Source organism: Ochlerotatus camptorhynchus, unplaced genomic scaffold (genome assembly GCF_037179485.1).
Source record: "Ochlerotatus camptorhynchus isolate MF236.1 unplaced genomic scaffold, CSIRO-AGI_Acam_v1.1 ptg000041l, whole genome shotgun sequence".
NCBI classification, from domain to species: Eukaryota; Metazoa; Arthropoda; class Insecta; order Diptera; family Culicidae; genus Ochlerotatus; species Ochlerotatus camptorhynchus.
The window spans coordinates 2,191,843-2,212,739 of record NW_027040532.1 but is presented as its reverse complement, the minus strand read 5'-3'; the positions used below and the strand labels follow the sequence as shown (position 1 = coordinate 2,212,739).

Here is a 20,897-nt window from a genome sequence, read left to right as displayed (position 1 = left end):
CCGAGGAATATCTTGATCGAAAAGGTTGCAATTTCCCTGAATGGTCAGCGCATTTTTCCTGATGCTATTGAAGTACCAATTTCAAACAGGTGTTCCCATTTTCCTTTGTTTTCAGAACCAAAATCCGAATAACTATCTACACAATTTGGTTAAAATAAAAAATGTATAAAAATATATATATATTTTCTCTAAAGTTCAAAAAATACTTTAGTATTAGCAGTCAATGTTTGCTGTATACAAACATTTTCAAAAATAATGCTAAGCTTCTCCAATCTACAGTCATAGTAGCATAGTAAAGTCTGACTTTTACTATTGTTCATTTGTCGCAATGTTTGCCTACTTAAATCTCCGATGGAGCCCCGTGTGTGTGTGTGTCTCTCGCTCTCTCTATAATATGTAGTTAGTAATACTCACTAGTCTGGATCGCTTCCCAGAAGCAGCTTCAACGTTCGTATAGCAGTTGGAAAACAAACATAAACAAGAACTCATTGTTGAGCCTGGTGCAGAACCAAACCAGCTCGTTAAAGTAACCGTAAAAAAGCACCTTCAAGCTGCCCGCTCGTCCGCCGGTGTTATTGGTGGTGGTGGTCCGACGGCGGCCGTAGTCGTTATCATTCGGATCGTACCCCAGCAGACGCCGCCGTCCTCGCAATCGCCTTGGTAGACGTGTGCCGTCGAGATAGAGATGCGATGATCTTCTTCTACGCGATTTGTGACTTAGTACACCAACACGGACTCCATCGTTATCGTATCTCATTTAGCAGAGCCCCCACTGTTGGCATGGTTCTGCTGCGACAGGGTCAACGACGACGAGTCGACGATACTGCTACCGCTACTGCTGGTGCCGGTTCGTCGTGCCAGGCGGGATCTATGCGAAGGAGATTATGAGAAAATTAGTAAGATGAAAAACGGTTCTCAAATCCAAATAAAAAATGAAGACCGATCGGAATGAATCTTCAGATGATTTTGTGAAAACGACTGAAAAAAGAAGCGACATTTATCTGAAGATTTAATTCACAGACGAAAGATATTTAAATAGGATGGCAATTATTTTTAAATCTTTGATTTTCCAAGGCCTGATAAATGAACCGTTGCGCGATAAAGTAATACATATCCATGGACCAAGGCTGAAAGCCCCCCTAATAAAGATAAATTAATTAAATTAATACATATCCACCTGAATAAATGTTACAGCAGACGCAATTATTCAAAATAAAGGGTGATACGGTCAAAATTTGGTCAATATCAACTTGACGTATTTCTTTCAATTTTGCATTTAAAAAACCTGAACACCCCTCATTTTGAAGGTGTGTGTGTGTAGAATGTTGCTCCTATTTTGATTTTGGAATTCACTCTTCAGTTGTCAAAATGCCGTCCAAGCAAGAAGAGAAGCGTATCAAAATTTTGCTCGCGCATCGCGATAATCCGAGCTACTCGCACGCAAAGTTGGCAAAATCGCTAAAAGTTGCCAAATCAACCGTTACAAATGTAATTAAAGTGTTTGGGGAACGTTTGTCGACAGCCAGGAAGTCTGGATCGGGGGGAAATCGAAAACCGGAAGCCGCTGAGGCGACAAAGAGAGTTGCCGGTAGTTTCAAGCGAAACCCTAACCTCTCTCTCCGAGATGCCGCAAATAAGCTGGGTGTATCGTCTACAACCGTGCATCGAGCCAAAAAACGAGCCGGACTATCGACTTACAAGAAGGTAGTGACTCCAAATCGCGATGATAAACAAAATACGACGGCCAAAGCGCGATCCCGGAGGCTGTACACGACGATGCTGACGAAGTTTGACTGCGTGGTAATGGACGACGAAACCTACGTCAAAGCCGACTACAAGCAGCTTCCGGGACAGGAGTTTTATACGGCAAAAGGAAGGGGAAAGGTAGCAGATGTTTTCAAGCACATGAAACTGTCAAAGTTCGCAAAGAAATATCTGGTTTGGCAAGCCATCTGTACCTGTGGCTTGAAAAGTAGCATTTTCATAGCTTCCGGGACTGTCAACCAAGAAATTTACGTGAAAGAGTGTTTGAATAAACGTCTGCTGCCTTTCCTGAAGAAACACGGTTGTTCCGTACTGTTTTGGCCGGATTTGGCATCTTGCCATTACGGTAAAAAGGCCATGGAGTGGTACGCCGCCAACAACGTGCAGGTGGTTCCCAAGGACAAGAACCCTCCCAACACGCCAGAGCTCCGCCTAATTGAGAAATACTGGGCTATTGTCAAGCGGAACCTAAAGAAGACCAAAAAAACTGCTAAGGGCGAGCAGCAGTTCAAGGCAAACTGGCTTTCTGCGGCGAAGAAGGTGGACAAGGTGGCTGTACAAAATCTGATGGCAGGGGTCAAGCGTAAGGCCCGGCAATTCGGATTTGAAAAAGCGGAAGCCTAACTGAATATTTTCCCTGAATTTTATACTAATTGAACTTGAAAAAGAAATTTAATTTGATTTTTTAAATAAACGATTTCACCGATTTACACGCGTTTTCCCTTGACCAAATTTTGACCGTATCACCCTTTACTCGAACAATTGATTATGTTCAACAAATTTCCCCAACTAAATTGGACCAATGTGATTACGTTGCGTTGCGTTGCGTGTGTAACGGAGTAATTCGTAGATTACATACTGGTAGCTGTCATGTATCAACTTTAACGTTCTTATTTCGATTGCTTAAGGAAAACTATTTGGGAGTGAACAGTTCTCCAATCAAAGTTCAGAACAGGAAAAGCATGACAATTACCATTGCCGGCCACGCCCATCTTCTCCGCTACGGGGAAAGCAAGGATCTTGTTGATGTACTTAACGGGAGGTCAGTGACTCACCGACGCCCCCATAGATGCTACGGAGTTGGGTAGTTTGGTAGGAGATGGGTCAGGATTCGCTTAAGCAGGCGATGCGACCAGTAAGCAATAGTGGTAGCCGCCAAGCTAGCCTGGGCTATAAAATGGTGAGTGACAATCTGGAAGGAGCGATATACCTTGCTCCGGTCCTCACAAGTTCCTACCTCCCGCCTCCACGAGTCATATGATCACAAAAGACTGCCAGCTGAAACATGGACACAGCTGGTTGGCGTAGCCTGGGCAATAGTGTCAATCCGACAATAGCAGAGTGAGGAGGTGCGACGCGAACACTGGCGCGGTAACCATAGCACGGTGATAGAGGAAATGCTTCGCCAACCCGAGCGTCTGTTCACCATGGAGGTGCGGCTCAAACAGCGTCTGACTGGCATCCAGCGGCTGAATAAGAAATGCTCTTCCCCGGAAGCTACACCTAAGATGACAGCCCCATCACGGCGGATAGGAGACCTTAGGCCAACCACCTACTGTCTCTGAAACCTTTACAATTGTTACAGAAACCAACTGAGAAAGACATCGAACTGATTTAACGGCAACGACTTTTAGCGCAAAACAACGGACACGAATTGGATCATGGAATGTATTGACGTTAGCCCAGCAGGGTAAACTGGCACAGCTCGCCAACGAGGCGCGACGCATGAAGCTAGAAATCCTGGGACAGAGTGAAGTTCGTTGGCCAAACTTTGGAGAACACAAACTGCCGTCGGGACAGATACTACTATACTCTGGTATTCGAGGTGAAAACGCTCCCCGCCATCGTGGAGTTGGTCTCCTACTTAGTGTTCAGGCAAGTGCTACGCTCATCAAGTGGGAGCCTGTTAATGAGAGGATAATCGTTGCCAGATTTAGAACACGGGTTCGTAACCTTACCATAATCCAATGTTATGCGCCAACCGATGCTGCCGAGCTACAGGACAAGGAGAATTTTTACAGTCAACTGAATGCCGTCGTGGATAAGGTTCCAAAGGGTGACATCAAGATCTACACTGGCGACTTCAATGCGAAGATCGGCTCCGACAACACGGACTATGAGCGTGTCATGGGACGCCATGGTCTCGGCGAAATGAGCGAGAACGGTGAGCTGTTTGCAGAATTTTGTGGCAATAACGACATGGTGATCGGGGGCTCGCTCTTCCCCCATCAGCCAGTGCACAAAGTCACGTGGGTTTCCCGTGATGGACATACCGAAAATCAGATCGACCACATCTGCATCAGCCGAAAATGGAGACGGAGCCTTCTTGATGTCCGGAATAAACGCAGCGCCGACATCGCGTCTGACCATCACCTTCTAATCGCGGATCCAGCGACGGGAGGAGAGACTCGGGCGGCAGTTCAACACACGCCGACTTGAAGATCCAGCGATAAAAAGGTCTTTTGTTGAAGAACTTGAGACTCGAGCTGCGGGCGTTCCAGAAGGTGGCAGCGTAGAAGAACAATGGACGGCCATCAAGAATGCCTTAATAGAAACAAGCGAGAACAACTTGGGTGAGCTGCGCACCCAGAGGAAAGAGTGGATCACAGATGAAACCTGGCGGAAGATTGAGGAGCGTAGAGAAGCAAAAGCCGCGATAGAGCGGGCGAGAACCAGAGGAGCCAAGAACGAAGCCCATCAACGGTGCTCGGCTCTAGAGAAGGAAGTCAAGCGCTCTTGCAAACGGGACAAGCGAGCGTGGGTGAACTCCCTGGCCGACGAAGGGGGGAAAGCCGCAAACACTGGCGATATACGCCTCCTCTACGATATCTCACGACGGCTGAGTGGAACAAGGATGAACCCGAGGATGCCAGTGAAGGACAAGACTGGACAATTGCTTACCGACCCCACTGACCAGCTGAAACGCTGGGTTGAGCACTTCGAACAACTTCTTCAAGTTTCGACGGCCAACCAGCCATCAACATCTCAGCATGATCCGCCTAGGGTGCGGCGCATCACTCGCGTCAATTCCGAGGCCCCATCACTGCAGGAGATTGAAGCAGCTATCCGAAGCATGAAATCCAACAAGGCTCCAGGGGTCGATCGCATATCAGCAGAGATGCTCAAAGCTGACCCCATGCTATCCGCACAAATGTTGCATCAACTATTCTGTAATATCTGGGACACCGCGACTTTTCCGGCCGACTGGATGCAGGGCATCTTAGTGAAGGTCCCAAAGAAGGGGGATCTGACTGTGTGCGACAATTGGCGAGGCATCATGTTACTGTGTATTGTTCTCAAAGTTCTGTGCAAAGTTATCCTGAATCGGATACAGGAGAAGATCGACGCGACTCTCCGACGGCAGCAGGCAGGATTCCGTGCTGGAAGATCTTGTGTGGACCATATTGTCACGCTCCGCATCATCCTGGAGCAGGTCAATGAATTCCAAGAGTCCCTTTATTTGGTATTCATTGACTACGAAAAAGCTTTCGACCGTCTCAATCACGAGAATCGGTGGGGCGCCCTGAGACGCAAGGGAGTCCCGGATAAAATCGTCAACCTCATCGAAGCGCAGTATGAGGATTTCACGTGCAGAGTTCTGCATAACGGAGCCTTGTCCGACCCTATGTAAGACAAGGATGTATACTATAACCGCTACTGTTACTCATCGTAATCGACGAGATCATGGTAGGTGCAATTGACCGTGTACCGAACCGTGGGCTGCTTTGGCAGCCTAACACCATGGAGCATCTCAACGACTTCGATTTGGCTGATGATGTTGCTCTACTAGCACAACGGCGCTCTGATATGCAGAGTAAGCTCAATGACCTAGCAGAACGCTCCTCTGCGGCGAGTCTCACCATCAACGTCAACAAGACCAAATCGTTGGATATCAACACGGGGAACCCTTCCAACTTTACGGTAGCGGGGCAAGCAGTGGAGAAGGTCGAAAGTTTCCAATATCTTGGCAGCCAAATAGCGTCGGACGGCGGGACCAAGAGCGACATAGGTGCACGAATCAAGAAGGCTAGGGCTGCCTTTGCGAGTTTACGAAACGTATGGAGATCCAACCAGATAAGTCAACGCACCAAAATTCGAACTTTCAACTCGAACGTGAAATCTGTGTTGGTTGTTATACGCCAGCGAGACGTGGTGTGTATCAGCCGAGAACACTCAAAAGCTGCAGACTTCTTTCTTAATTGTATAACTCTAGGTCACTGTCTGTGACATAATGTGACGGCCCATTATAAAATGCAAAACATGGAACGGGGGCCGTCTCAAGGTCTTCATTAACCGATGCCTGCGGTATATAATTCGTGCCTGATCGCCTCACAACTGGATCTCGAATGCCGAGCTCCATCGTCGATGTCATCAGAAGCCGATAGCAACAGAAATTCGAGAGCGAAAGTGGAGGTGGGTCGGCCACACACTTCGACGGGGCGGAAACGAAATCTGCAAACAAGCGCTGGATTGGAATCCGGCAGGACATCGCAGCAGAGGCAGACCCAGGGGCTCATGGCGGCGGAGCCTCAATAAGGAAATTAAGCAAGTCGATAGGAATCTGACCTGGGCCCAGGTCAAGGCAAAAGCGGCCAGCCGCCCAGGATGGAAGTCTTTCACGTTGGCCCTTTGCACCGCTGGTGGTGCACAGGACCCTTAAGTAAGTAAGTAAGCCAAGCTAGCCGAGTTCCTAAATTTAAATTCCAATCCAGTTTAAAATAAAATTAAACAAACAAAAAGGAACCGTCTCACCCGAATGATTCAATTTACACCCGCCATGTGTGATAAAAACACTGATGCCCTTTGGGGGGTCACTTCTGAGAACGGTCGATAGTCATGGAGATTAATTCGCACTCGCTGACACAAAACTATTGAAACTAAATTGGACTAATGTGATTACATAAAAAAAAATAATGAAATTTGGATGAGGAATTCGAAATTGTGAATTCCTGATGACCATGAACCACTTGTTCGCAGTAAATCAAAATGTTACTGTAAACGTTGAAGATCATATGTTACACATTTGTGATACTTCCAGCACGTGTATATCGATGATATCGTGAAACTGGCCATATATTCGGAAAAGGCCTTCCGGATGTTGGACAGATTACTTCGAGAACTTCGTGTATATGCAATATCTATACATCCTGACCGTTAAAGAAATTACTGTCTTCGGAAAAGTGGTTCAGGTGACCAAGGCCTTTCAAAATGCTAGACAATTTCTATTTTATACCACCCGGTCGCATGCCATTGCAGCGCTGCCAAGGTTTTTTTTTAAATAAAATTCATATGAATGAGTGTCGTTTCCCCTGTTTTGAAGTAATTTTTTTAATGAGCTATATTTATTCGAGACTTAGAGCCAGGCCTTAGTTCGGGAGTATTGCCGGATTCATCTACTTGAGAACTGTGGCGCAATTTTTGCTGTACCACTGTTTGGTGGAATTTGAGTAGTGGCAGCATGCCATGTCTATCCAGAATAGGCTATCCACCTTATGCTGCTCCAGAAAAGGCAGTAGTATTTTCCGTAGGCACTCCTCCTGGTAAATTTGCTGGTTCATGGTCCCAGAAAAAACGAAAGTTTCGCTTTTCACAACTGCAGATTGCTTGCCAGACAAGGAAGTTTTTGGGGAATTTCGACTTCTTTTTGAATTTATATTCTTCCGGGGCACTCTTCCGGTCAACAGAAATATGAAAACTGCCAGGAGCGGATAGACGGGATTTTTCGTTTCAAGCGTGCAGGATCGAATCGCGACGTGCTTGCTCCGGTGAAGCCATGATGTAAACAAATGAACTTATCCTGACTACCAATGCCTACTGTGATTCTATACACTCTTAGCTTGATTCAGTGAAATTTTGAAAAAAAAAATTGAAAAAATTTTCTCTTAAAATGCTTTAATGGCAGCATTTTTAATGTATACGGATTTTTCCGTGTTCAACCTTTACACACCCGTATTTTATTGGAAATACCTGCACAGTAATTTCTGGCTTCTCACGTTTACTCCATTCTGAAAATATCCATATTGTAAGTTATATGACGTTAGTCGGTTAATGCTGGGTAATGCGCAATACAGATCCCATTGAGATCACTAGCCTCTTCCCAGCAACTCCTATCCCTACCTCCCCGTGGTACCGGTCGGGAACTGTGAGCAACCTTAGGGAAGATCGGGTAACCAACCCCGGTGGGAACTTTGGTCATAGGCTGACAGGGAAGGGGGGGGTTTGCTTCGGCAAGCCTGAGCGTCTGTTCTCCAGGAGGAGCGGCTCACAACAGCGTCTGTTCCCCATGTTAGGGGCAGCTGTTCTTCGTCCGAGTGACAGTGAAGGACTCTAAGCACAACTGTGCACCTTGGTCCTCCGGAAAGTTAGAGGGTTGGTGTCAGGCCCTGCGAGCCAGCCGTAAAAAAAAAGCATTGCAACGGAAAATCAGCAACAGAGGAATACGAACCGAGACCAACGGCAACGACCCCAGCAACGAAATAGGACTTGCGATTGGAAACTCGGCACGTGGAACTGTCGATCTCTCAATTTCATCGGGAGCACCCGAATACTCGCCAATCTACTGAAGGACCGCGGATTCGGCATCGTAGCGCTGCAGGAGGTGTGTTGGACAGGATCCAACAAGATGGGCCCAGAAAAGTTGGCCACCTGCCTGCACCGGATGATAGTCAGGATCTGGGAAACAGAACAGCTAGCGGAGGAGTGGAAGGAGGGGGTAATCTGCCCCATTCACAAGAAAGGCGACCATTTGGAATGTGCGAACTTCAGAGCGATCACCATTTTGAATGCCGCCTACAAAGTGCTATCCCAGATCATCTTCCGTCGTCTATCACCTAAAATGACCGAGTTCGTGGGAAGTTATCAAGCCGGCTTCATTGACGGCCGATCGACAACGGACCAGATCTTCACCGTACGGCAAATCCTCTAGAAATACCGTGAATACCAGGTCCCAACGCATCATTTGTTAATCGACTATAAGGCGGCATACGACAGTATCGACCGCACAGAGTTATGGAAAATTATGGACGAGAACGGCTTTCCTGGCAAAGCAACGATGGACGGTGTGCAAAACTGCGTAAGGGTTTCGGCTGAACTATCCAGTTCATTCGAATCTCGCCGGGGACTGCGACAAGGTGACGGACTCTCATGCCTACACATGCCAGAACATTTGGAATGGTGGCAGAACTATACACCCGCCTGAAACACGAAGCAGCAATGGTCGGACTGGTGATGAGTGCGTCAAAAACAAAGTACATGCTAGTAGGCGGAACCGAACATGACAGGATTCGTCTAGAAAGTAATGTCACGATAGACGGGGATACTTTCGAGGTAGTGGAGGAATTCGTTTGCTTTGGATCCTTAATGACGGCTGACAACAATGTGAGTCGTGAAATACGAAGGCGCATCATCAGTGGAAGTCGTGCCTACTACGGGCTCCAGAAGAAACTACGGTCAAAAAAGATTCACCCCCGCACCAAATGTACCATGTACAGAACGCTAATAAGACCGGTGGTCCTCTATGGACACGAGACATGGACTATGCTCGAGGGGGACCTGCAAGCACTCGGAGTTTTCGAGCGACGTGTGCTAAGGACGATCTTCGGTGGTGTGCAGGAGAACGGTGAGTGGCGGTGAAGAATGAACCACGAGCTCGCTGCACTCTACGGCGAATCCAGAAGGTGGCCAAAGCCGGAAGGATGCGGTGGGCAGGGCATGTTGCAAGAATGCCGGACAACAACCCTGCAAAGTTGGTGTTCGCTACTGATCCGGTTGGCACAAGAAGGCGTGGAGCGCAGAGAGCACGATGGGCGGACCAGGTAGAGCGTGATCTAGCGAGCATTGGGCATGACCGAGGATGGAGAGCGGCAGCCGCAAACCGAGTATTGTGGCGTACTATTGTTGATTATGTCTTATCTTAAATGTGATGTTGTACAAATAAATGTATGTATGTTATATGACGTTACATTGCAAACCGGGAGTTGCCATACTGGATTCCAAAATGACATCAGACATCGATTTATGGCATCTACTAGTTGACACAACAAGTTAACAGCTTCGCAGTATTATAAAACCTATGTTTATTTTTAAATTTGTTGTCTTTATTTAAATAATTAATAGTTAAATTCAGTTCGAGTTCACAATACTTAAATATGCTAGTAGCTACCTATCTACATTCATCAAGGAACAATCAACAAATGTCAAAAATTTCCCGAATTCAGCGTGAAACATTACTCGTTTGTTCCATCTCATCTCTCTTAACTCTTTCTTGAAAATAATCAAATAAGACTCGTGAACCCTCAAGTTGAAAGAAACCGCTCTAATCATCAGCCACAAAGCAGCTTTGAAGAGTTTTGAATCTTCAATTGAAGAATATCTTCGATATCCTTTACCTTAACCTTCACCCGTTCTATGATGATTTGCCTGCACCAATCCCAGATTATTTTTGACTTCGTGCATTGCTTGATCCGATGTTCATTAGTATCACAATTAGTTGATGCAATATGGCCAATATTGTAAAGCTTGAGATTTTCCTTATTTAGAACAAGATCTTTTACAAAAAAGAACAATTTTGCACGGTCTTGAAGAGGCACAAAGTTAAAACTTAAGTTCTCCCATACAAGAGATGAACTAGCCCCAGGCTAAAAATCTCTATAATAAAGATTAAAAAAAAAAAAAAAAAAAGTTCTCCCATACGGTTACCCAATCAAATTGGACTTTTGTTTTCTACTACAGACACATGATTATTTCTAGCAATAAAGAAACCATTCAAAAGCTTTGTTCTTTCAAGATTATAATTGCTCTTTATCAAGACTCCTTCCTCTATCCACTCCCACATTTCATTTATCTTCTGGATCCACAAGGCGGAGTCCTAATTTTAAATAATCCATGTACAATTGATTCCTGTTCAGTTTAAAAATGAAACTGTTCCAAATAAACTTCCCGCAGGCGGACTTTATCTGGTCTAGATGTCGATTTGAAGGCGGAATAATCTGTGCGACATACCATAGTTTTGATAACACAAAGACATTCAAAATTATACTACGCTCAAAAATATTCAATAGACGAACATTGTGGATTTCTAGAATTGCTTTAATACTCGAAACCAAACTACCATAGTTTGAATCCACCATAGAACTCCAGTTCCTTTCAATACAAACTCCTAAAATTTTAAGATTATCAGCTTCCCCTATTTTTGAGGACCAATCCTAGCATTATTCAAACGAAGGAATTCTGACTTCTGCAAATTGAGTCGAATGTGAGCAAACCAGCTATGAGAATCAACAATTGAAAATAGACGATCAAATTCCAAATCATTCTTAATAAAAACAACTATATCACACTGATGAACTTGTCATAGACAAGCACACCAGGAATGTTGTCTGCAATTTGTCTTAACAAGGGCTCATTGTAAAGAACAAAGAGCACCATGCTCATGGTGCATACCTGACGAACAGAACTTTTAATTTTAATTTCTTGAGAAAGAAACCCATTAATCAAAATTCGAGAGGAAGCAGCCTTGTAAATGTTTTTCAAACAATCAACAAAAGTTTGCAGGAACCCATATTGCCCTAAAACCTTCCACAAGTAATCGTGATTTACTTTGTCCTACTTTGAGCGTAGGATCCGTGTACCGCTGACTTTATAATTATGTTTATCATTTTTCTCTTAACTAGCACATTATAGCAAATGATGATCAATGATACTACTGGTATTAATTGTAATTATACTATGTATTTGTTGTTATTCTATGTAACTAATGATGATACATATGCAGTGAGCGAGTGAAGGGAGCATGACGGGAGCATGAACGGTGAATGGCGACCTTACGTAAACAGTTTATCTGGCAACGAAATGGCCATTATGGAATAGTGCATAACATGTGTTTAAGTTACCAAATTTCAATTTTTTGATATTATTCTAATAAGTCCTTGCCGTTAATATAAAAAACCCAAAAATGACATAAATAGCTTATGTACCACCTTTAACTCTCAACGGAAAGCTTTAGCAGTCTCAGGCATTGGAAAATCTATCATTTGAATAATATTAGTAAAAAACACTCTCACTCACCTGATTTGACCAGCCAGCAGTGGATTGATGGCATACAGCCAATCGTGCACCTCCTTATCTCCAAGAGTCTGCAGCAAATATCCACGGTGCTTTGTGACAACGCTGGAAGCATAACGGAATTATTTTCAACTTCCTTCTTCCTCACCTGTGCAGCAATCCAAGATCTACTAACCTAAATGTATTGGGCACCTTCACCATCGCCGCCTGGTCCTCGCTGCATTCGACTTGTGCGGTCGCTAGATTCAACACCGCCCGCTCGACCGGATCCTTGTCGGAGCGGAAGATAAACACGTACGGACGACGCACCGTGACCCAACGCTTCTTCCAACCGGAGCCACCATGTTCCAGTACGTTCAAATAGCCCTTTCGCGCAACGACAGGACTCACCCGGATCTCTTCCAACTCCGGAACATATAGCCTCAGTGATATTTCCTGCGATTGCGGAGCCGGTGCAGGGGCTTCCCAGCCATTCGGGATATCCACCCGATCCGGTGAGCACAGCTCGATAGAATTACCCGACATGTAGCTGGCATTCATATCAGCACAACCTTCATCACCCGGCGAGGCATCCACCGCAAGCTGATTGCTGGTGTCGGTCGGGTCACCCCTGGCACCGATACGTCCCTGGACCAGTTTGACACACTTCCAAACCAGTTCCGTTTCACGTGGGTTAAGTTCTCGTTCGGGCAGGGTCGGTGTTTGCTGATCTTTAACCGGTGTTTGCGGGGAAGGTGAAATGACCATGTGAACCGGCGAAGCGCTTGCTCGCTGGGCTAAATTGCATACGTCCTTCTCGGTTTTGGTGGTCGGGTTCGGCGTTGTGTCCATGCCGAGCCGCTCGCGGAGCATCAACAAGTGTCTGACTCGACCGACCTCTTCGAGGCGGGTCAGTTTCTCCAGCTCCCACTGATGATCGAAGATAAGCGAGTCTCCACGTGGACGCCAGCCGTGCAGGTTCTCTTCACCGCGAACGTAGGTCGAACTGGTGTCCAGCACGCGTCGTTGACGTCTTTGTACTCCTGTTGGCAATAAGATAGTTGTTTTTTAAGATACAACCTCGTTCAAACATGCAATCAGTTTTTAGAAATAGTGCGAAAAGTGGAACCCGTATTGGTCGAAATAAAGAGCAGACTAAATGCGTCTGCAAGCAAAGCAAATCTCAATCCCAATTCCAGTTGAAACTACCAATAAGCATTGATTTTATTTGCACTGGTGCATGTTGTAGTTACCATATATGGAGAAGTATTCTGATAACTCTGGAATAGTGTTCAAAGGCAAAAATCTAAATATTCAAACAAGTTTGTGCATAGCGACTTATTTTTTTTTTACTTGCAATATTAGCTCTCTACACACTAGCACATTTCTACCTGGACTACCTGCTTCGGAAGCTCTCCGCAGTGACAGTTCATATACGCCGGACAGTCGGTTTGCCTCCGGATTGCGGTACTGGCCCGAGAAAAGATGCTTGAGCGAGCGTGGTCCTGTGCGGGCATCTCGGCCGTAGATGATCATACTCAGGTCCTTTGTGATGATGGCCGGACGGGCGCAGTTTTCGAGCTATTTTAAAACGAGATATTCAATACTCCGTCCAAATTCAATCCAAGACTACGATTAAAGCGAACTGATTATTACCTCTAGATATGCACTTAGCGTGATAAAGATCTGTTCGCCGGTTTGTGTGACACGGTTGAGCAATGCCGAGTTGTGTAAGCTGGAATCCCAGGCGGCTTCGAAGCGGAAGAACGACCGATCATCACCAGGTACTTCCAACACTTCGCCCGGGAACAGTCCCAACGACAGAACGCAAGAATCCGTATCGTCCAGTTCATCCGCCGGTTCCGGCTGATTACGGATACGTCCCACAACCAATTCCCGAATGTCTTTCCACTTTACTTCCGGCGTCGGTTCATGCACGATGGTTATCCTTATTCGGCGTTGAATACCCTGATGCAACAGGTACAGGCCTCGACACGGTAGGTCATCGCTGTGATCGACGACTGCCGGGACGTATTCACCATTCGGAGCCAGCTCGCAAATTTCAAACCAGACCAGCACGTCGTGCTTGGCTAATACTGTTGACGAAGGGGGACACGGCAGCGGACCGAACTTCGGACTGCGTACCGGTTGGCTAATCGGAATGCTCGGAGGCAGCATACGTCGCGGAGGTGGGCGCGTAATCTGACAATCCTGTTTAGCGTCCTTGTGCAACGGGTGATGCTGATAGTGACCGAATACTTTGAATACGATCGGCTGTGTCTTCAAGTATTCGATGAAAGATTTTGTGACCGGAACCGTAATCTGTTAAATAGATGTGAAATGCCATTATTAGAATCAAGTCTGTCATCACACCTGCACTTCAACTTACATTCTGTACATGATAAAATCCGAGTGGTGCTCCAGAGCCTGAATTCTTGACCGGTTCCGTAGAGAATGCTTCCTCGTGGCGATGCAAAAAGCTACAAACCACACATGTTTGATTAATACCGCAAATTTACCCAAACATTGCCCCAAACTTACTTAAACTGACAGAAAATATCCGCATATTCCGCCGCAATTCCAGTAGCCTGTAAAACCGTAACCCGGAAGGTGAACTCCTTACCCGGCTGCAGATGCTCGCCCGGTTCCTGTTCGTTCGATTCATGCAACTCGGAAGCCACACTCGAGTCACCGCGACCCGAATCGGCATCCTCCTGTTCCAATTCCTCCAGCTTCATAATATCGTTCGATCCTTCAATGTACTTTTCATCCTTATCGTGAATTGTACGGATCTTGGGAATCTTGTGCCCGCCGTTCTGCTCCTCGTCGAATACAATACGAGCCGATTGTTTCACACCATTGTTGAAATCGGCATTCTCTTCATCCATAACCGGCTGAACGGCGACCCTTAGGTATCCTCGCACATCGCCACGTTCGTTTACAATCGCTACCTTGTGCACCAACGGAACCGGGTAGAGCAAGTTGCTCAAGTATACGAATGATCTGCAGACAGACAAAAAGTTTCCTCGAAATAACTTCCCCAACGATTGGGACAATGCCAAAGATCTTACCTTCCTACCATGCGGAACCACGGGAAACGATCGTAGAATGGATCTCCTCCGGTGAGGCTTTCCACGTTGTAGTCTGGCGATGTTGGGCTAAGTTCAGCCTCGTTGTGATACATTTCGCGCATCAACTCCAAACGTTGCCTGGAACGTGAGAAATTCAAATAAAACTAGTTACATTTCACTGACTCACTGCACTGAGTTTCCACTATATGTGTGTGTGTTTAAAGCTTTGCTACACCAAAAAAATTGCGCAAGTAAATATTATAAAACCGAAAAAACATATCCACATCTAGTAACAAGCGATATTGCATATTTCTTAGATAATATTTGCTGGGATTTCCATTCAATATCATCTTCCAAAGACTTAGTGCACGCGGTGTTAAAGTGGGAAAATAGAGGCAATCGCGGATTTTACGAAATGGACAAAAGCTATTATGCAAAACGCGCACTACTACATATTATTACGTGGAGACACACTATCCTCAAAGGCGTGGAGTTAGATTTTTTTTTCCGAACGTTCAAATCTAAGAATTCCGAATTTATGTTCTGTGAGGTTGATGAATGTGAGTGTATGAACTTACTGGGGAAAATGTAACGAAGGAAACTATTTTGTTTCCGAATGTATCTAAATAAATTGAGACTGAATTGAATGGAAATGAATATGATTATAATATGTGATTAAATATGCTTAACTAGAGTAAGTTTTTATATATAAGATAGGAACACCAAGAACATACGAAAATATAACAGAAATGGTAAACAACTGAGCATGAGTTTAAAAAAAAACAATGAGACATAATTTAAATTTGAACCCCAAAAATTCTATGAAAGAATATATATTTTTATACAAAAAGTTTCCCAAAAATGTCGAAAAATTCTGGTAAATTATCTTTTTAGGCCACTAAAATAAAAAATCAACATATTTGTCCCGGTTTTATATAAATATCTAAATATGGTAAGAAGAGGAATATGGTTGATTTTAGCAATTGATGTTACTGGGAAAAAAACTACATTTTATTTTGAATGAAGAAAACCTGAATAAAACCCTCATCCAGTCCTCTATTAAGTAACAAAAATAAATTTTCAGAATTTTTATTTCACATTTTTATTTTTTTTTTTAAGTTTTAAAATAGCATCAAATTATCAAATTATGTTTCATAATATAGATACTTTTTTAAGTTTGAAATTTGAAAAGTTTTTATAAGCCTCAGAAATATTAAACTTATTAAGTTACATATAAATTAATCACAGGGCACTCGGCCGAATTCATAGATTGAGCTTTGAAATTCTATTAGAAACCAATTCTCAAAACTCTACTGAAATTTTTTTTGACGATTATATGAGAAAATTTTCAAGATTTTGGGGCTAGACAAGTTTTTTACATTTTTGAGCTTTGCGAGATTTCTGACTTCAAATAGGTCGTATTTAAAAGATCTCATATAAAAAAAATCAGGCCTTTGGATTCTGATACTGAATAGCATGAAATGATCATGAGAATACCAAATAAATTGAGAAGAATCGTAGAGGAATTCCACGGATAGTTTGACTAGAAATTTGACGGAAAATCGACTAGAATTTTTTTGTATATTTTAGTTGAATTTCAAGAAAAGTTATGTCAAAATAAATATGAATTCTAAACTACACACTTAGAAATAACTAAGTTTACACATGACGGAATCCATCTTTGACATAAGATGAGACGTAAACAAACATGTCATGTAATACGAAACTGAAACGAGACTGAAAAGTTCGTTACTCGACGAAAAGTACGTTTGATTGAGCTATATTTCGCGTCTGTTTTGACTCAAATTTATGTCAAAATTGACGCTCCTATATATCACTCTCAGAGCACCTAAATTTACATTAATTTTTCTAAGTGTTTAGTTCTGAAGACTATTATGGAAATTGTGACTAGAATTCGCGGGAACTCTAAAGAAAATAGGAAAGAAGGCCAAGGAGCATTATAAGGATTCAAATTCAAGTAACCTTATGGCTGAAACTTAATGATGACGTAACTCTACAATCTTGAAAGTATGACAAATGATCACGTACGTTTGAAAATCTCTTTAATGTTGATAAATCAATTTAATCAAAGTGAAAATTCTCTTGGAAATGCTGAGCTAAGGTTCAAAAAAGCAAGCTTTGAATCGATCTTGTAAATCATGATTTCTTGCGTCACTTTTCAACAATGTAACATATTCGCCTTTTTGATAAAATCGAAGTTAAAGATCGACAGATTATTATTTTAACTGTTTAGAAACAATACATTTTGCAATACCATTTTTAATGCAGTCAGTAAATGAACAACGTCGATCGGATTCATATCAATGTTGTTCATTTGTCAACTTGTCACTCCCAACACAGTTTACCCATTTTTGGGTAGGTTCACTTTTGACATATCTGGGTGGATTCTACCCAAATTTGGGTAGTTTTGAAATAGCGTGCGGACATTTGTTACTTAGGACCTTTTGAAAAGTGACGTGAGATTTGTTCAAACCTATGCAATTTTTTTCAATCTCATCATGCATGATTCACTTCACACAGAAAAATTCTGTATTGTAACTATCTATTGCGTAAAATCTACCTTCGTTTAATTTTAAGCTATACTTGGCATAAACAGCGAAATCGTTTACAAGCTTGCATACAATATTGCTAACCTATGCGATATTGCGCTTAAATTTACACGAAATATCGCATAAATTTATGCCAAATCTAGCGTTAATTTTATAAATAATATAATCTCGCAGACATTCATATGAATTTTTCAAACGGTGCATGGATCCTATCATGGTTCCAATTAGAGTGGGTCTAGTAGAAGAGAGAAGCGGATTAAAACAAAATGCATTAACAAGCTATGCCTAAGTTATTTCTAGCAACACTGCCAATGCAATCAAGATAGGCGCTGCTCGATTGGCTCTGACTTTGACAGTTCGTTTGGGTCAAAACCAGCCAGTCCACTAATCTCTTATAGCGAATTCGTTTATTATTCAGTCCAACCTGGATCGGGTATCAAGATTGGGTCTGCTTGTTTTCTGATAAACGTCAGTTTGATCATTTGTTTTAAAAACCTACCTCAAGTTGAGGTTCGCACTGACAAAAAGCTCGGTTTCGCACTGGGTTGGAACTAGTTTCAACCCCGATAATAAACGAATTCGCTATTATGCTAGACTCTCTCTAGTTCCAATGTAACTGCTTTACTGCCGGTGGAAGCATAACTGTCCCATGTAACAAAATACAAAAATGAGAAAACTGCAGTTAAAGTTTGAACAGACGTTTTGCTGTTATCGTAAAATTTCACGGAAAAATTTGGTTCTACTTCGAAAAACTGACGTAATATAACTATTCCATAGAAAGTTTGTCAAAATTTAGCAAAAAAAAAATATTTTTTCCATTAAAAAATCTTCTGTGACATTTATGCCGCGAATTTCTCTGACGAGTTGAAAAATGTACGCATATCTGTCCCACTGTGAACAACTTCTCAGTTGCTGCCACTTCGTGGGTGACGATTGGAGTTTTTTCTTAAAATTGTTGATTTCAGTGCCAACATTTCAAAGGGGCATAATTGCGTTTGTAAACAATGGATAGCCGTCGATTTCTCGCGGAAAAAGCTCACTCATTAAAATTAATGACACCACAGAGACACAGGATAAGGAATGTTTCATCGACCAGCTAGCATTGTTAATTTGGAGGGGTGAGCATTTATTTGCGAGATACCGACGGCTAAAGCCATTTTTTTACAAAAGCAATTACGCCCCTTTGAAATGTTGACACTGATTTAAATGTGGGCCGGAAACGTTTGCCATAGAATATTTAAAGGAGTACGGTGGTTCCAGTGATAGTGATAGCTATTAGTCTTTACGAAACATTTGCTCCTGTTGGCGCATACGCACGATCATTTCCAGTGTCTGCATGTATTAGGCCCGAGTCGATCAGTGGTCGCACTGCCAATGACATTCTTAGTTGTTTTTTTTTTCAGAGTAATTAATAAGCATGCTCACCTTAACAAACTTACATTTTGGTTGGACAGTTGCTCATCCCAAAACAAGAATTGGAATTTGTTTCAACACATCATCCTTCTGACAAACAGTACGGAAATTCAAGCTGAGTCAAGTTTTTTGAATCAAGTCATAAAGGGTGTCCACGATGAAATTGCCACACACAAAATTGATTCGCAAAATTCGAGTTTTCATTCGATTGCCATCAAATTTTCAGGGATTGAGAAATAACTATTAAACTTCATTTTACCATTTTACTCGTATTTTATTTACAGTCCATACGCAAATGCCCACACCTTGGCCTTAACCCCGGCCATAAGATTCTGCACAACCTGTGAATCAACCGTTTTTTGCATGTAAACCCATACTTTCTTCAGTTCCTCGACTGTCTTCACTACCTTAGGTCGTTTAAGAAGGTGCTGCTTCATAATCGCCCAGTACTTCTCGATGGGGCGGAGATCCGGAGTGTTGGGAGGGTTGAACATTTTCGGCACGAAATTGACCTTATTGTCCGCATACCACTTCAGCACGTCCTTGGAGTAGTGGCATGAGGCCAAATCCGGCCAGAAGATTGTTGGGACGTTGTGGGCCTTCAGGAGAGGAAGCAGCCGCTTCTGGAGGCACTCTTTTATGTACACCTGTCCGTTCATCGTGTCCTGGGTCACGAAAAGTGCACTCCGCTTCCCGCACGTGCAGATGGCTTGCCAAACCAGGAATTTCTTCGCAAATTTGGACATCTTCTGAGTGCGGACATGCTCCGGAACGCTGAACTTATCCTTGGCCGTGAAAAACAGGTTGCCGGGGATCTGTTTGAAGTCGGCCTTCACATATGTTTCGTCGTCCATGATGCAGCATTCAACTTTCGTCAGCATGTTAAGGTACAACTTCCTGGCACGGGTTTTGGTGGACTTGTTCTGCTTCTCGTCGCGATTAGGGGCCTTTTGTACCTTGAACGTTCGAAGCCCAGCCTTAGTTTTGGCCTTCTGGACAAAACTTCGGCTTAGGTGCAGCTTCTTAGCCACATCCCTAACGGAGGCGTTCGGATTTCGGTTGAAGGCCCCAACTACGCGGTTGTGATTTTTGGTGTTGTACGGAATACTTTTTCCTTCACTTCTGGGCTTCCGATCGGTGGTCAACCGTTCCTCGAACCGCTTAATCACTCGCGACACCGTGGAATTCGCGATTCCCAACGTTTTAGCGATGGAACGATGCGAGAGATCCTTGTTCTCGTGATGAATGCGCAAGATTTTATCACGCACGACCTGTTCTTTCGACTCCATTTCCACGAGTTTTGATCACAGGACTTTAAAACTTGCAGGATGTAAATAATGTACCATGAACTAAATCCACCCAAATTTTCATTAAATTCTACCCAACGGTTAAAAAGTTAGAGCAATTTCATAGTGTGGCAATTTCATCGTGGACACCCTTTACTTTAATGGCCGCTCATTCCTTTCACGCAGCGGTTGAAAAAAAAATGCGTCTCGAACGTGTCGTTCCAAGCCAAGTTTAATGTCTCACAGTACACGTTGAACTTATTCAAGCCATCGTGGACATCATGAGAAAATTGGTATTTCAAAAAGGACGTTATGAGCTAGGATACGCAAGCAACATCAACAGTGAGGACCTTAAATACTGCAAACTGTTTTCCAAGAAACAACTCCAGCTGATCGAAAAGGATACGTTCTCTACTGAAGCTAACGTACTCTGGCAAAAGTCTTCTTGTTGAATTGAAGTAGATAGGCAAGCCTCTCTGTTGGCAGTTGTCGTACCTGTTATTGGAGAAGACGAAACATCATTTTTAGTTGGCCTTCCGACCAAGCAACATGCATCGGAATGATAGTCCCACACATTTAAGGTTAACCGTTGTATGCATTTCTTTTATTTTTTAAATATCTCATCATTTTACTCCATAGTTTTTCAATACCAAATAATAATATGTGTCACAAAAAGGTAAAAATAGGGTAAGGTGTTGCAAGTTGATTAGTACATTTTTTAATTTGTTTGTTTGTAAATAGTAACAGCATTC

At 43.4% G+C, this 20,897-nt stretch overlaps 1 protein-coding gene across 9 annotated transcripts in view; it reads right to left on the bottom strand.

The window, feature by feature from the left end:
- Nucleotides 1–329: 329 nt before the first annotated feature.
- The window catches only part of unc-104 (kinesin family member unc-104), a 167,008-nt gene continuing 146,440 nt past the window's right edge, over nt 330–20,897 (bottom strand). For 6 of the 9 annotated variants that reach the window (XM_065236750.1, XM_065236742.1, XM_065236759.1 and 3 more), the window contains 8 exons: nt 14,877–15,014; nt 14,347–14,808; nt 14,195–14,285; nt 13,462–14,127; nt 13,197–13,386; nt 12,002–12,848; nt 11,830–11,931; nt 330–868 (listed from right to left, as the gene is read on the bottom strand). In XM_065236750.1, coding sequence (XP_065092822.1) covers nt 754–868; nt 11,830–11,931; nt 12,002–12,848; nt 13,197–13,386; nt 13,462–14,127; nt 14,195–14,285; nt 14,347–14,808; nt 14,877–15,014 — 2,611 coding nt within the window. In that variant the 3' untranslated portion in view covers nt 330–753. Of the gene's footprint in view, nt 869–11,825; nt 11,932–12,001; nt 12,849–13,196; nt 13,387–13,461; nt 14,128–14,194; nt 14,286–14,346; nt 14,809–14,876; nt 15,015–20,897 lie in introns of those variants that run through there. The other 3 variants (XM_065236768.1, XM_065236796.1, XM_065236804.1) reach the window with 2 other exon arrangements.